Consider the following 14,243-nt stretch of genomic DNA (forward strand, 5'->3'; position numbering starts at 1 on the left):
TCATCTTCAAAACACTGTACAAACAGTTCCTCATCCTAGAACCTGGCAAAGAGTTCAAAGAGTCTATTAGTAAAAGTAATTTTAAACATCCAAATGTAACAGTACTGTATTTCCAATGTACATCATACTACTAAAAATGGTTCCTTTTTTGTGTTTAACATAGAAAACCTTGGTCACACTTGCCACAATTACAGCACCAGTACATTCAGAAGCGACAATACAATAAAAAAAATATATATTATTTTGTAACAGCTTCCTAGTTTTTAACCTACCTGGTTATAATAATCAACGTAAGAGATTTCAGTGCCATCACGTTTCGGAAATGTGTCAGTTGGCTTCACACACCAGTCAATATCATCAATACGGTAGGTTTTATTATTATATCTGTGAAAATGCAGAATAAGTGAGGGGATTTAATTGCTTGGCCTGTTTAAGTGTGGTATAAATTACTGTAGTTATAAGCCTTCTCCAGTATAGAGACTTGTCCATTTGGAAATATGTGGGGGGGGAAGCTTAGAATGACACAACAAATATTATCAGTATATCGCCTAACAGTTGTATGTGATGTTGTCTTTTATATTTTCTCAAAGGATAAAGCTTGCACCTTTAATGAATTTTCAGTAGTACAATAAAAACTTTAAAAAAAAAAAATCTTATCAAATATTACTGCAAACCAGACTGATTAATTTACACAGTTTTAACACAGATGTACCAGTAGATACATATTTACTCTAATAACTTGGTGATCACTTTAACTACACTGAATTATGTTTTAAAAAAATCTAAGGCTCCAAACCAGCAAAGACATATGCATGCATTAATTTTATCTACTGCAAGTATTCCCATTGAGGCCACTGGAATTACTCACAGCACCCTAAAAATAATGACATACATATGTCTTTGCAGGATCAGTGTGCAAGCTTTGAAGTCATCAAATTCAAGGAGTACATATCCATCACTCCTTCCAGGCCAGAAGGAAGAGGTGCCACAAGAGCAATCCAAACAGACAGACTAAACAGACTAACATGGTGTGCTACCTAGTCCCAACAGGGGTTGAACAGTGGCCCAACATCAGACACCAGAAGGTTCTGTTTAAAAATCAGAATAAAAAAAGAAAGCTAAGAGTCACACTGTGGTACATGTAGCAGGCAAAAGAAATCAAAACCCTGTACAAATCCAGGTTCTGCTGGGGGGGCAGGGAGTTGGCTTCTCCCACTCCAATTCCCACAGAACAGGAGGATCATGCAGGGGGAAGGGTCAATAATGGCCAGCTCAATCTTCTAGAGGCAGTAAGGTCACAGTGAGGGGAGAAAACTGATGGCCCACTGCCCCTTCAAGGGGCAGCAATACTGTGATAGGGAAGCTCCCTCTTAAAGACACTTCCCATAGGAGATTCTTTTTCTGGCGGAGACACCCAATGCACTCCCACATGAGGTACATATCCTTGTGATCTGGACATGTCTCCAATATCCTCTCAAACCAGGCTAATATACACACAAACTAGCAGCTCTCCCCCACATACATTATCCACCTCCACATTTGTCCTCTTCATGGGACACTCCGCTTTCTTTCATGCTGTCCTGCTTTTGCAGATCTTTCTACTGCAAGACACACCTATAATCCTTAATAGACAGCCATCTCCTGCCTCATGAACACTTAGTTTATGAATGACATAAGAAACCACTATAACTTTTAACACAGACTACCACTTTTTAAGTAGAAAGAAGTGCAAAAAGCCACGATGTACAAATAGTTCTAGTTGACAGGACACCTAAGTCAACAGAACAGCAAAATAAATAGTAATTTCTTTACCTCGTAAGCACAATAAGCCCTACCAGCTCCTTTTCACATGTTTGTATGAAGCACGCGCTGTCAGTCCTGGTATACAGACTTGTCATGAATTCCAGAACAGTCTCACTGCGAAGTACTTTATGGCTCACGTCAGCACTTAACATCACTCTGTTCTCAAACTGTGTAATGGAAACAGCAAATCCTGGCCAAAGAGTCAGTCTTACGGAATGCAAAGAAAAATATTTAAAATAACTATTTTTGAATTAACACATATTTAACAATGTAGGTCCACTTCCACCATGTTGGCTGCTATGTGTTTAAATTTAAGTTTTGCATATTTATTGTTACACAAGCATGCAAGACATATAACCTCTCTCTCTTCTCACTCTGGTAATACAAAGAGTATCATCACTGGTTTGCCTAGCTCCTGCTGCTCTGCCTTATGGTAGCGACTCTGTACCCAAGTTCCTGCTGCAATTTGTATTAATAATTCAGCACATCCTAAGAATTAAAATAATAAATCCTCTGTGTGATGGCAGGGATTCTGTTCAAACACAAGGCTCAGACATTAAAACTATTCTCCAGCATGATGTACTGGAAAGGGTTTACATGTTACCATAAACTGTTATCAGAAAATTCTAGAATTAAAGGGAGGAAAAAACCCAAAAACCTTACTTGTGCTGGGGAATTTCCACCGGGTCTGAAGGACTGTAGAAGTTCCGTCCAACTTGGTACATGGACAGCTTTTTCAAAACCCTATGTATTAATGCATATTTTTCAACACATCACACAACAAGTATAATTCTTAGAACACACTAAAAATAGATGATATTTTAACTCATAATTAGATCATTAAATTTTAAGTTAACCAGATTCACAACAGAAACTGAACTCACAACGGAAGTCTCAAATCTAGCTATATTCTTTACTCCTGGGGGAATTCTGCACCAAAAAATTAAAAATTCTGCTCACAATATTTTAAAATTCTGCTTAATTCTGCATATTTCATTTGTTAAAATAACACAATATAATCATGCTAGTTCAATTATTTTGGTAATTTATTTAAATTACAATACAATGGATGGAGAATGGGAGTGGGGAGCATGGGAGGAAATCCCCAAACCCCCTTTGTCTAATAGTAATGTAGTTAGATTTGACCCTTTACTTTGAATTATTAGTCAACACAAATATATGCAGCCATATGCTCAGTGTAACATCATAGGCAACTGAAGAGCAAGTGAGGTTTGGGGAATCAAATCACAATTTATATTGGCTATGGACCATCTCCAGAAAGGTCAGTAGCAAACAGTTCATGGAGCACATTTTGATAGGAAATTTTTTCAGTCCAAAAATTTAGAACAGTTTTAATCACTAAAGCACCATAAGCCTTTATAAGGCCACACTGTCCTTTATAATAAGGCTCCTTTAGACCACTCTGGCAATGTAAAGGAGCCTTAAAACTTTTACACCTGTTTTATACTCCTGGGGGAAATTCACTAAGAACAATGGGTACAATTCTGCTCTGCCTGAGGGGACAGAGCCTGCTCCATGCCTACCCCTCCACGCTGAGCGTGCCGCAATAGCAAGCGAGAGGAACAGAATGTCTCACACTCACACACACACACACACGACTGCCCAGCCTCCTCCTCACCCCCGTCTCTACCGGCTGCTCTGGGCACCTGAACCGACGTGTCTGCACTGCCAGGGAAGGGGACATGACTACTCTTGCGGCCTCCCTTTGCTTCCCCAGCAGAAGTCACTTTTCTTTAGTGAAGCAAAGAAATCTGCGAAGGTCATGAATTCTGTATGTGCAGTGGCGCAGAATTCCCCCAGGAGTAATTTTTCAAACGAAGCTATCTTCTAGAAACTGCTCAGGTTTCAAGACAGCAATCTGGACCTGAAAATTAAACTATATCTAGTAAATCTCACAATCTACTGTGCAAGAAAAAAATGAAAAAGAAAAAGACCACATCCAGATCAGTGACACATAGTCAAAAGAAAAAATGGGCAGTTCAGAAATCAATATCAGCTATAATACCTTAGTACAAACTGGAAATACTGCAAGAGTTCAGGACAACAGTAGCTAGTACTACCTCATTCTATTGAAAGGTCTAATGAACAATTGATAAGTGAAGTCAAAAAGTCTGTGTGGTGGCAATTTACGAACACTTGGTATGGGGGCAATGAGGCCACACAGCTGTGAGATTTGATTAAGACATAGTTGAGTTATAACCTGCATTATGGAATGCAATAAATGAATTAATTCCAGTGGTTCTTATAAAAGAAAAAACATGTCCTTTAATAAATGCACACAATTCCATTAATTCCATATATTGAGCTATTCATGTGTTAAGGAAGTGTAGAATCTCAAAAAATTTGACCATCTTCAAAATTCAAGTGGAAATCACTATTGCTGCCCAAAACTCCGGACATAAATAAAGTTTTAATAATAGGTAATACTACTAAATAATGACAGTATCACATTTATGTTAACACTTTCAGCAGAAGCACTTATATTTTCTATAACTACTTCTGGCAATTAATATTTCATAACAATTTTTTTTACTATGTACAATACACCAAGAGATTTTCAACCCACATTTTTACAACTTGAACAACTGAAAAAGTCAGATGCTGCTAGATATGCAACTTTTTAGAAGTTTAATTTTCACACCGTTTTTTATAAGGCCATGTATTTATGCTCCATCTTTAACAGTTAATCTAAAACAAACACTTTCAAAACCACTTACTTTTTGAAGATGATATTGAAAAACTGAATGCACACAGGGGAACTTGATGTTAGCTGATTTGTTAGTGTAATGGTGATATTTACAGTCTCACCTCTTTTCGTTACACTCGCTAATTCTGTAACCTAAGAAAAAATTCAAAACACATACATATAATATCCAATCCACATCTTTCCTTGAATATAGAATAGTAGCTGTAAAAGTCTAACTGCCCAAAAATGTATCCTATATTACTTTTCAGATAATTTGTCTTTTCATCGATTTTCTGGGATCGGGAAGTTAATCTTCACAACAAGGACTGTAACTAGTGCAAAAATTAACTGGGCAGGCAGGCCTTCGACCAACATATCCAGAGCACTGTGTTTATTGGCACAATCTTTACTCTCCCAAAGACAGAGCTTTCCTACAATGCAAAGGTCACTGATAATTTAAAATGTATTTCTGTGCCAGAAAACTACTGCTACAGCATAACCCAGAAGAAGCTAAAGGGTTGTGGCATTTTCTTCCATAAACCCATTTAAACAGCTCCTTGGTTTACAAGGCTTTTTCTCCCACTTACTCATCTTTTGTTCCAGTAATATGTTTCAAACTGCAGACTAATGGAACACTAGCAATATTACTAAAAAACTTGAGACTGTGCAGTGCTCGTAAGGCCACCAACCACTGGGAAATACAACTAAAGTGCAATAGCAATTTTAATATGGCAAAGTGAAGCCACTTCAGTGTGCTTTGTGAAGCCCCAGAAAATAAAGAACTGTACACCATAGTTCTGTTTTTTTCTACTTTTTAAAAACATATTGTATTTTCAAGCTTTGAAAAGTGTTAGATTGACAGACCCGGAAACGGACACCCTCTATTAGCTTAACAGACATAACAAACAGTTGAAATGGGAGCTATGCTCACCTAAAGATTTCCAGCATGTATGCATACATGCAGCACTAATGAAATGCAGGCACCTCTGGGTAGAAGGACAGAAGTCAGACAAGACAACTAGCATGTAAAACTACACATCAGAAGATGGTGGCCAGGGGAATTTTGGCCAAGGACATCATTACAGTGCCATCTTTAGAGTCCTCACAAAGCGGACAAGCCTCAATTTTTAAAGATCCACATACAATAAAATGCATGGAATTCAATATATCTACCTTGGAAGATGATTAACTGAATTGATCCTGTTATTTCAATCTTAGTGTTTAGCTCACTAAACCATCCCCTCCGGCAGTAGATGTTGCCAACACCAAACAAACTTCAGATAAGAGGAGATGGCTTGGTCACAAAATTATTTGAACTCTTTTAAACAAATAAAACAAAAGGTTTTGGGGAGGGGATAGTTTCAGCCTGCCAACACAAAGGTCATAATTAAAATGACTGTGGCTTTGTGGTAATGCAACAGTGCACAAGAGGCTTATCTTCACCTGATTTTCCAGCTTTTGAGAAAGAAAAAGGATAGCTCCATCAAATGCTTTGGCTTTTCCAAGAAGTTCGGTATGACTGTAAAGCAAAGCAAGGCGCAAGCGCCTTGATTCCAACTCTGGATTAAATGTTACATGGTATTGGTAAAGCTGCCATTCCCTGGGCAAGCCTAAGCTATATAGGTTTGTGACCACTTTCACTGGAATTCCACTGAAGCCTGAAACAGATAAGTAAGTTTATTTCTTTTAAGACAAATATTACTACCAAAATATTTAAATCATATTACATAATTACAGGCAATACTTTATTGCCCAGTAACCTTAAGACACAACACTAAGATCTTTTTGACAAGAAAGTCATCAAAATACAAATGCAAGTCAATCAAAATGAATGCCTTACCAACATCAATACAAGTAGATGGAACACAATGTCTAATGAAACATAAGATGATACAAATGGGCTGGAAAAAGTAATTTCCCACTGCCAACATACGTTATTTTACAAAAATACACTAAAGATTAGTTTATTTCTCCCAATGAACTATTTGATGGTGACTGGCAAACGTACCGGACCTGTCAAAATAAATAATAATAAAGCTCCAAATAAATATGGTAATATGGGGTGGGTGGGTACCAGCCTTTGATTTCTTATTCTGAAGGATCATGAAGACCAGACTTATGACCAATCACCAGGTTACACACAGAGAGATGCCCTAATGTGTACTGTTCTGGAGACATAACTAAGGAACCCTGCTGATGTCAGCTTGTAAGGGTTAGGTCAGATCAATCAATGGATCTCTCTCTCTCTCAAAAAAGCAGTTTAATACTTATTACTACCATATTTTATATTCCAGACAAAGCATGACACATATAAATAGGGTCACTGTACTTAAGCAGAGCAAGTTTGCTTTTAACTGTAAACCCAAACTGCTTTGCGGTATAATAAAACAGTACACCACCATGATGTAGCTGATTTTTTCTAAAATGTTCACTCATCCCAGTTATACTTGCCCCTTTGAAATGCATGCTATTGTCTGACTAAGAAATAATACTGTTTAATTCTGTATCATGTTCCATCCAAGGATCTCAAAGCACTTAAATATTAACGGATTAAGCCAGACAATACCCCTGTGAAGTAGAGTGCTGTTATCTCCATTTTATAGATGGGGAGACATAGGCATAGAAGGCTTTATAAGTAGTTTACATAAAGTCACACAAAAGGTAAGTGGCAGATTCAGTAACAGAACGCAGATCTGACTCCCGGTCCTTTGCTACACCCCTAAGATCACATTTCCATTCTAGTGGAATTTTTTGTTTAGCAGAGACTACGTTTTTCTATGAAAAAATAAAATCAAAATGCCCTCCTTGTTTGATAGACAACATTCTTGATTTTGAACTATGTTGAAAGTCAATCTTTGAATCAGTTTCTAAATACTAATACTTCATTTAACAAATACAAGAGACATTTATTCCACATCTTTCTAGAGAAGCCATATTTATTCTATTCTTTTTTTTAAAACTAAGATAAAGATTTTCTCTGGTTAGATATATTAATCCCTTGGATTCAACAGATCAAGAGCGCCTGCCAGAAGAGCTAATGCAAAATGTATTGTGTTATGTCAGAGAAACTTAACTTCAGAAACCAAGAAAGTTGAAATATCTCATACAAGTAACACAAAGAGAATTTACATGTCAAAAACTAGACATCTCTGAACATTCTCTTGACAACTGGAAACTCCTGTAAGGGGCTGAAAACATATTCTGAGGTAAGGAGCACCTCAGCTCCAAGTTAAGGGCTCTCAGCACTTTGTATATGCATACTTTCATGTTCTCATGTACTAAGCAAATACTGTGGGCTTGCTGCTGAAAGATACGGAGCTCTTGCAACTCACTGAAATCAATAGACTACTGGTACTCAGAACCTCCCCAAATCAGACCCTTAGAAGATAAGGCTAACCTGAAGGAAATGGAGTTACTCTACCTGTTTTACAGTCTTTCACATGTGCCATAGTCTCTCTAGTATTTACTCCCAAATCTTGAAAGTTACATCGGGTCTTTCCCCCTCTCTCCAGCAGTGTGCATCCAGAAACCCCAGCAGAAAAGCCATCTTGAACAGAAATGTGGAAAGAACTGTAAAATGTATTCATTCTCTGTAAATCCAGCAAAATAACCTAAGAATTAATAAATTTGGATACAGGTAGTTTTATAGCCTTCAGTCTACTAGCCTTCAATTTTTGTCAGCCTAATAGCAAGAATTAGGCTACGTAATTGGAATAGGTTTAACTGGATTTTATTTGGACAGCAGAACATAAAATATGTAATAATGAGATGCAAAATCACGTTTTAATAACCAGAGCCTGAGCTACCACATGTTTGTCACAGCAGTATTTACAGCACCTTATTCTTAAAGTGGTTTAAAAAATAAATTCCTTTTTAAAGACGTCAAAATGTTTTCATATTTTTATACAAGACTTGCAATTCATTTATGTCTTTATACTTCATCCTGTTTATAATTTCCCAATACATGTTAATAGATTCACTTAGAAAACAAACTACAGGGGTTAATAATAATAAAATACATTACCTATTATTATGTATTCTACTAGCACCAGGAGCCTCAGTCATGGACCAAGACTACAGAGAACAAAAAAAAATAGTCCCTGCCTTCAAGAGTTTTCAAAGTAAAGTAAATAATGCAGTTGCCCTCTTACATCGCTGTGTAAGTTTTGTTGTTTCCCTGTGGCCACAGGAAGTTGAGGCTTCTTTCTCAGATTGCAGAGTCCTAACAGCCATGGGCTCGTCACCTCTAGAACCATCCTATGAGATATGGATAAGGGATGTCCGTAAGATGGAAAATGGCTTAGTTACCAAAATAGTTACTCTGTAGATAGCCCGTTGTCCTAATAATGATACATGTTATCATGGAAGAGATGAAATTTCACTGCTGAAAGTCACCACGTACAGCACAAGTGATACTGTATATAAATTTCAATACTGCATAGAACAGACAGAGGCAGCTATTACAGAATAGAAATAACATTATCCCCAGCACATATTTAACTTTAAGCCTGTGCAGAAGTCCCCCATCCTTAAACACTTTCCTGATTAAGACAGATTGCTGAATCACAGCCTTAGTGAACTGAGATCATTTCATTCAGAGACCTACCCAAATAGAAGCAACAGAGAGGTACCAAACACTAGAAACAAATACAACCTGTCTACTACTTTAAAATCTTCAATTCACGAACACTAAAGAGAATTCATTCTACAGAACAGGAGTACTTGTGGCACCTTAGAGACTAACAAATGTATTAGAGCATAAGCTTTCGTGGGCTACAACCCACTTCTTCGGATGCATAACAGAATTCTACAGAACAGCATTCTTCAGGTTTTCCAAGAGACATTAATAGTAAGAGTTCTTTTTCTTTAGTATTTTATCCATGTAGTCACAAAAATACTGAGTCAAAAGAAAACAATTTTCGTGCTTAGTTTTGAATGGTAGAGGTCACCCCTTCTTGATAAGGCAGGCCTTTTTCACCCATTCTCTATTATAAAAACTAAACACAGAGTGGCAGGACAGAAGGGGCACGTGGACAAATTGTCCTGGGAGGACTATTAATGCCACCTTAAATGCAGGCCACTGTTTTGCAATGTCGGTTAAAACCAGGCAGTATTCATGGTACAATTTTGTAGTTTGTGTCTTTCAAGGTTTACAAAGGAAAGCAGATAAGCTGCACAAAAGTGTGAATATTTTTGTATTTCTTGCCATTAGAGGAAGTGATATTAGACTTTTTTATTTTTTATTTCAGTGACTGATCCACAAAGATAAATTAAGTCATAGGAAGGAATGAAATGGTGCGGGCCCTCCATTCACACTCAGTGTCCACAGATACAAGAACCAGTTTCCACTCTCTGGCTCAGATACCTATACCCCACACAAGGGTGATTGGGGGCCACTGGGGAATGACACTGGGGAGGAAGGGGATGACCGCTGTCACTGATGAGCAAGGCAGGGTTCAGATACCACCCTGGAGGTCAGGAACAGGAATGAACCTGACCAGACAGCACAGAACAGCAAGTGCGGGATGTCCGAGGAGGACACAGGCGAAGGACACGCTGGAGACATGACAGCTGGCCAGGGCAGAGGACACGGAGCACATCACGGATACGAAGTACGCACCGGCCGCCGTGGGGAGCCAGGCTGCCCCGCGCTGCCGGCGGCGCCCGAGCGGGCTTGTCCCCGCGCTCGGACCCGCGCACGCCCGGTCATTTCCCTCGCAGAGGCACCGCGCGCCGCCCTGTGAGCAGGAAACACGCAGACAGGAGGGTGTGAAACACGCTGCCTGGGGCGGGGCCGTTACAACCGCGCGTTCCCCAGCCCGCTGCCAGCGGCCGGGTCACCGCCAGGCTGGGCGGGGGCATCACCGGGCGGCGCCGGGGGGCCGGATGGGGTCTAGTGCGGGCTGGAAGGCCCATGGGGAGACACCAGGTCCGCCTGCCTGGGTGTCCGGAGGCGCCTCAGGACCCCGGCCTAGGCGCGGGTCGAGAACGGAGACTCCGCTCCGCGCGCGCGCTCACCAACCCCACCCGCAGCTGCCCACGCGCTTCCCCCGCTCCTCCGCACACACTTGACACTGCAGAAAGCCACGCCCCTCCAGCGGCAATACCACGCCCGCTCTAGACTAGGCGCGCGACCCCCTGCAAGCCACGCCCCTCCCCACCCCTTGTTCCCCTGCAATGATACGGCAGCGCACGGGCCGGGGGAGTGCTGCAGCCACGTGACACCTCCACGTGGCGCCGGCCCTAGGGTGGGGATGGGGAGAGCCCTGGGCAGGTGGCAGCCATACAGAGCCACAGCCCAGGAAAGACAGAGAGAGATGGGGGAAACTATACGGCAGGCACGTTTGGGACATGGGGTGGCAATACCAGGGCACATCATGACATCACAGCCCCGCCCAGGGTGCAGTGTCACGGTCACCACGAAATCACTTTGCAACTGACATGTCGTCATGACAAAGTTGCTTCCTGACTGAGATGTTACATTGTGACAAAACCATCTCATATTGCTGTCACAACAGTTGCCTTGCGCTGCAGTGCAATACCATGGCACCCAGACACGAACAATTTATGCTGTCAGAAAAAAACAAGCAAATAGATCCCAATACCTATGATGTATTTTCATAAACATTTAATATGCTAAGTAATGCAGCATATTTTTCCAGGTTCTTGTCAGTTTAACTTATAAGGCATATACATACACATGCACATATACATGTATCCTCTTGGTGTTCACCCAGTTACAGTGAGAACGGGGCATGTGCTTCCTCTGGACATTTTTGCTCAGATCTTTTCATCAACCAATACAGAGATGGCTTTTGTGGGCTCTGAATATAGAATAGATCTACTAAATTAAGTTTCAAATTGAATCCTACACAGAAATCTCCCCAAGGGAGCTTAATATACTGCTGTCAACTGTCAGGATTTTCTTGAAAACAACAAGGAGTCTGGTGGCACCTTAAAGACTAACAGATATATTTGGGCATAAGCTTTCGTGGGTAAAAAACCTCACTTCTTCCTTGGCTGCATTTTCTAACTCTAATCTGAGTCAATCTTGGCACGGGACTGCACCTTAAATCAGCGTGGAGATTGTATTAGTGCAGAGGTGCATCCGATGAAGTGGGCTGTAGCCCACGAAAGCTTATGCTCAAATAAATTTGTTAGTCTCTAAGGTGCGACAAGTACTCCTGTTCCTTTTGTTAAGCTGCGTTTCTCACCATGAGCACAAGACACCAGTGCTCATGGCTTTACACTGTCTGCCTGCTGGTTACTGGATTGCGTTTAAGGTGTTTTATTGTAGTCATATCATCAGGGCCGTCCTTAGGCATACACAGCATACGCAGCTGCGTAAGGCATCATGAAATTTGGGGCACCAAATTGCCCTAAAGTTCATGGTGCCCTTGGCAGCTGCGTGCTGCATACACAGCAGCACCAGCCCCGGCGACCAGCCCTGTCCCTCGGCTGGCCCCCCCAGCAAGGGGCAGGGCCGTCCTGGGGGTGGGGCCTGGACAACTCCCTCCACCCAGCCTCTTACCCTTCCCCCCACCTCTGCCTCCATTCCACTTCTTCCCCCAGTGACCCCGTACTCACCAGCAGTGGCGGGAAGCGGAGCAACCCAGCCCCAGCCCGCTCTACTCTGCCAGCTCCCAGCTGCGGCATTCCACTTCCCATCGCTGGTGAGTGTGGGGAAAGGATTGACCCCCGCACTCACCAGCGGCAGGATTCGGGAAGCGGAGAGATGTGGCCACAGCCCACTCCGCTTCCCTTGCTCCAGCCCCAGCCAGGTCGCTCGAGTTGGGGAATAGAACTGCCCCCAGCTCTCACCGGCAGCGGGAAGTGGAGTGCTGCGGCTGGAAGCTGGTGGAGTAGAGCGGGCAGGGGCCAGGTGCTCCACTTCCCGCCACTGCCGGTGAGTGTGTGTGGGGGGAAATCCCTCATCTGGGGCCGAGGTGAGGGAAGCGGAGCAGGCCGCTCCCGGCCCCCCACTAACCGCCTGGGCCACTTTGGGCCTCTAAGGCCCCCAAAAGTGGCCCCCCACAGCTCCTGCCTCCCAGACCCTGTGGGGGGGGCTGCGTAAGGCACCCAAATGGGTAGGGACAGTCCTGCATATCATGGCTACACCTACCCTTTTTGGAAATCACCTTTCTTCCTGTTCCATCCTGCCACAACTAGTCAGAGGAGATACCTAAACTGGAGCCCCCTTAATTTGCAGAATATTTTTTGTGAAGGGCTCTAGACTTTTAAATTCATTTTTCTCCATCATCATCCAAAATAGCCAAATCTGTTGACATTCAAGGCTCATCTCTTTTTCCTAGCCTTTTTGGGAGCGAGGGGTGAGCTGAGATCTGGGACAGGTGCACTGGGTGTAAGCAACTGGTATGATGTTTTTCTTTTCTTCCTAGTTTCCAGCATCAGAACATAAGAACAGCCATACTGGGTCAGACCAAAGGTCCACACTAATGGGACAATGAAAAAAAAAAGTCAGCCAATTCTGCTGTTGGTGTACAAGCAAAATAAAATGTTTTCCAAGTAGAGGCAGTTAATATTTATGTGTATTCATGTACCTAAATTACATGATAATTTATGCAATGAATTGCATGTACAGTTGCCTTTATTTAGAAGCTTAACTACTTAATTGCACCAAAAAATATTGGAGGTTGGATTGAGATTTGGCTCAAAATCAGAGCACTCAGGATCTTTGATTTCAGACTGTTTAGCAGCATTTTCTAATAACTTTCAGGAACACAGGTTGTCAGTGAACAGGGTTTTTTGTTTGCTTCGTGTTTGACCTGGGTGGTGTGCATTGGAACAAATAACCGTGTTTAGATGACCTTGAGCTTGAGACTTGGACGAGGGCCACCTGTCTGTGACTGAATGTGGAAAAAACTGAGATTTAATGTGTGGTTTTTGAGAAGTAGCCAGAAGTGGTGGTGACGTCGAACCTGACTGAGGGAAGGCAACTACTGTTTGTAACAAAAGTGCATAGCATAGGGGCTGCTTGTAAAGGCCCAGGGAGCAGCTGTGGCTAAGAGTGTTTTTTTCCATCTGTGTCTAGTAGGAAATGGTTGTCCTTTCCTTTCCTATATGAACCTTTCCACAATTATCTATGCTTTCTCACAGTGAGATTGGAATACTGTAATGCACATATAAAAAATTTATTAAGATGATGTTAAAAAAATAGTGAACAGAGTTTGAGCATAGAAGTTTCTGATTATCAGGGAATAATATACAGATTATCGAGGGTGCAAAGTTTGGTTTAAGATAAGGTGGCATGAGGAATACATAATCTGCAATATCCTCAATTGGGGGTAAAAGGTTGATGGATCAAAGTACAGTCATTGAGATATGAGGGTATGAAGTTCATAAAGTGGCTATGTTCGGGTGTGGATTATAATGAGTGGATATGATGATGAGGATGGATTGACCCTCATTTGGTGAGATTTAATATTCAGGGAGTTTATGGTTCCAGTTCATATGATCCAACGGAGGAGGTCACTTGGTCCCTTTCTCGTAGTGGGAGAACGATGTCGCTCTGGCTCACGCCTTCTGGTACTGTCGGAGGCCGGTGATGTGCTGAATGTAGATGTCCCTGTACCATTAGACATACTGTAATGCACTCTACATACTCACAAAGACACCTTAGATTAGAAACTGAAGCTAGTGCAGAATGTGATGACCTGCACAAAAAGCTAAGTTTCAGGCTGAGCGTGTTTTACACCACAATTCTAGTGGTCCC

General features: G+C 41.7%; 1 protein-coding gene across 3 annotated transcripts in view; it reads right to left on the minus strand.

Moving 5' to 3' along the window:
• Positions 1–10,373, minus strand: part of PIWIL4 (piwi like RNA-mediated gene silencing 4) — a 56,488-nt gene extending 46,115 nt beyond the window's left edge. Inside the window, exons 1-8 of one of the 3 annotated variants that reach the window (XM_034758929.1) lie at positions 10,131–10,372; positions 8,662–8,767; positions 7,932–8,057; positions 5,954–6,168; positions 4,542–4,663; positions 2,467–2,547; positions 1,813–2,010; positions 273–384 (exon numbers count right to left, since the gene is read on the minus strand). In XM_034758929.1, the coding sequence (XP_034614820.1) occupies positions 273–384; positions 1,813–2,010; positions 2,467–2,547; positions 4,542–4,663; positions 5,954–6,168; positions 7,932–8,057; positions 8,662–8,767; positions 10,131–10,220 (1,050 nt within the window). In that variant the 5' untranslated portion in view covers positions 10,221–10,372. Of the gene's footprint in view, positions 1–272; positions 385–1,812; positions 2,011–2,466; positions 2,548–4,541; positions 4,664–5,953; positions 6,169–7,931; positions 8,058–8,661; positions 8,768–10,130 lie in introns of all 3 variants that reach the window. The other 2 variants (XM_034758931.1, XM_034758930.1) reach the window with 2 other exon arrangements.
• Between the last annotated feature and the right edge of the window lie 3,870 nt (positions 10,374–14,243).

The sequence above is a fragment of the Trachemys scripta genome, chromosome 1, assembly GCF_013100865.1.
Source record: "Trachemys scripta elegans isolate TJP31775 chromosome 1, CAS_Tse_1.0, whole genome shotgun sequence".
Taxonomy (NCBI): Eukaryota; Metazoa; Chordata; order Testudines; family Emydidae; genus Trachemys; species Trachemys scripta.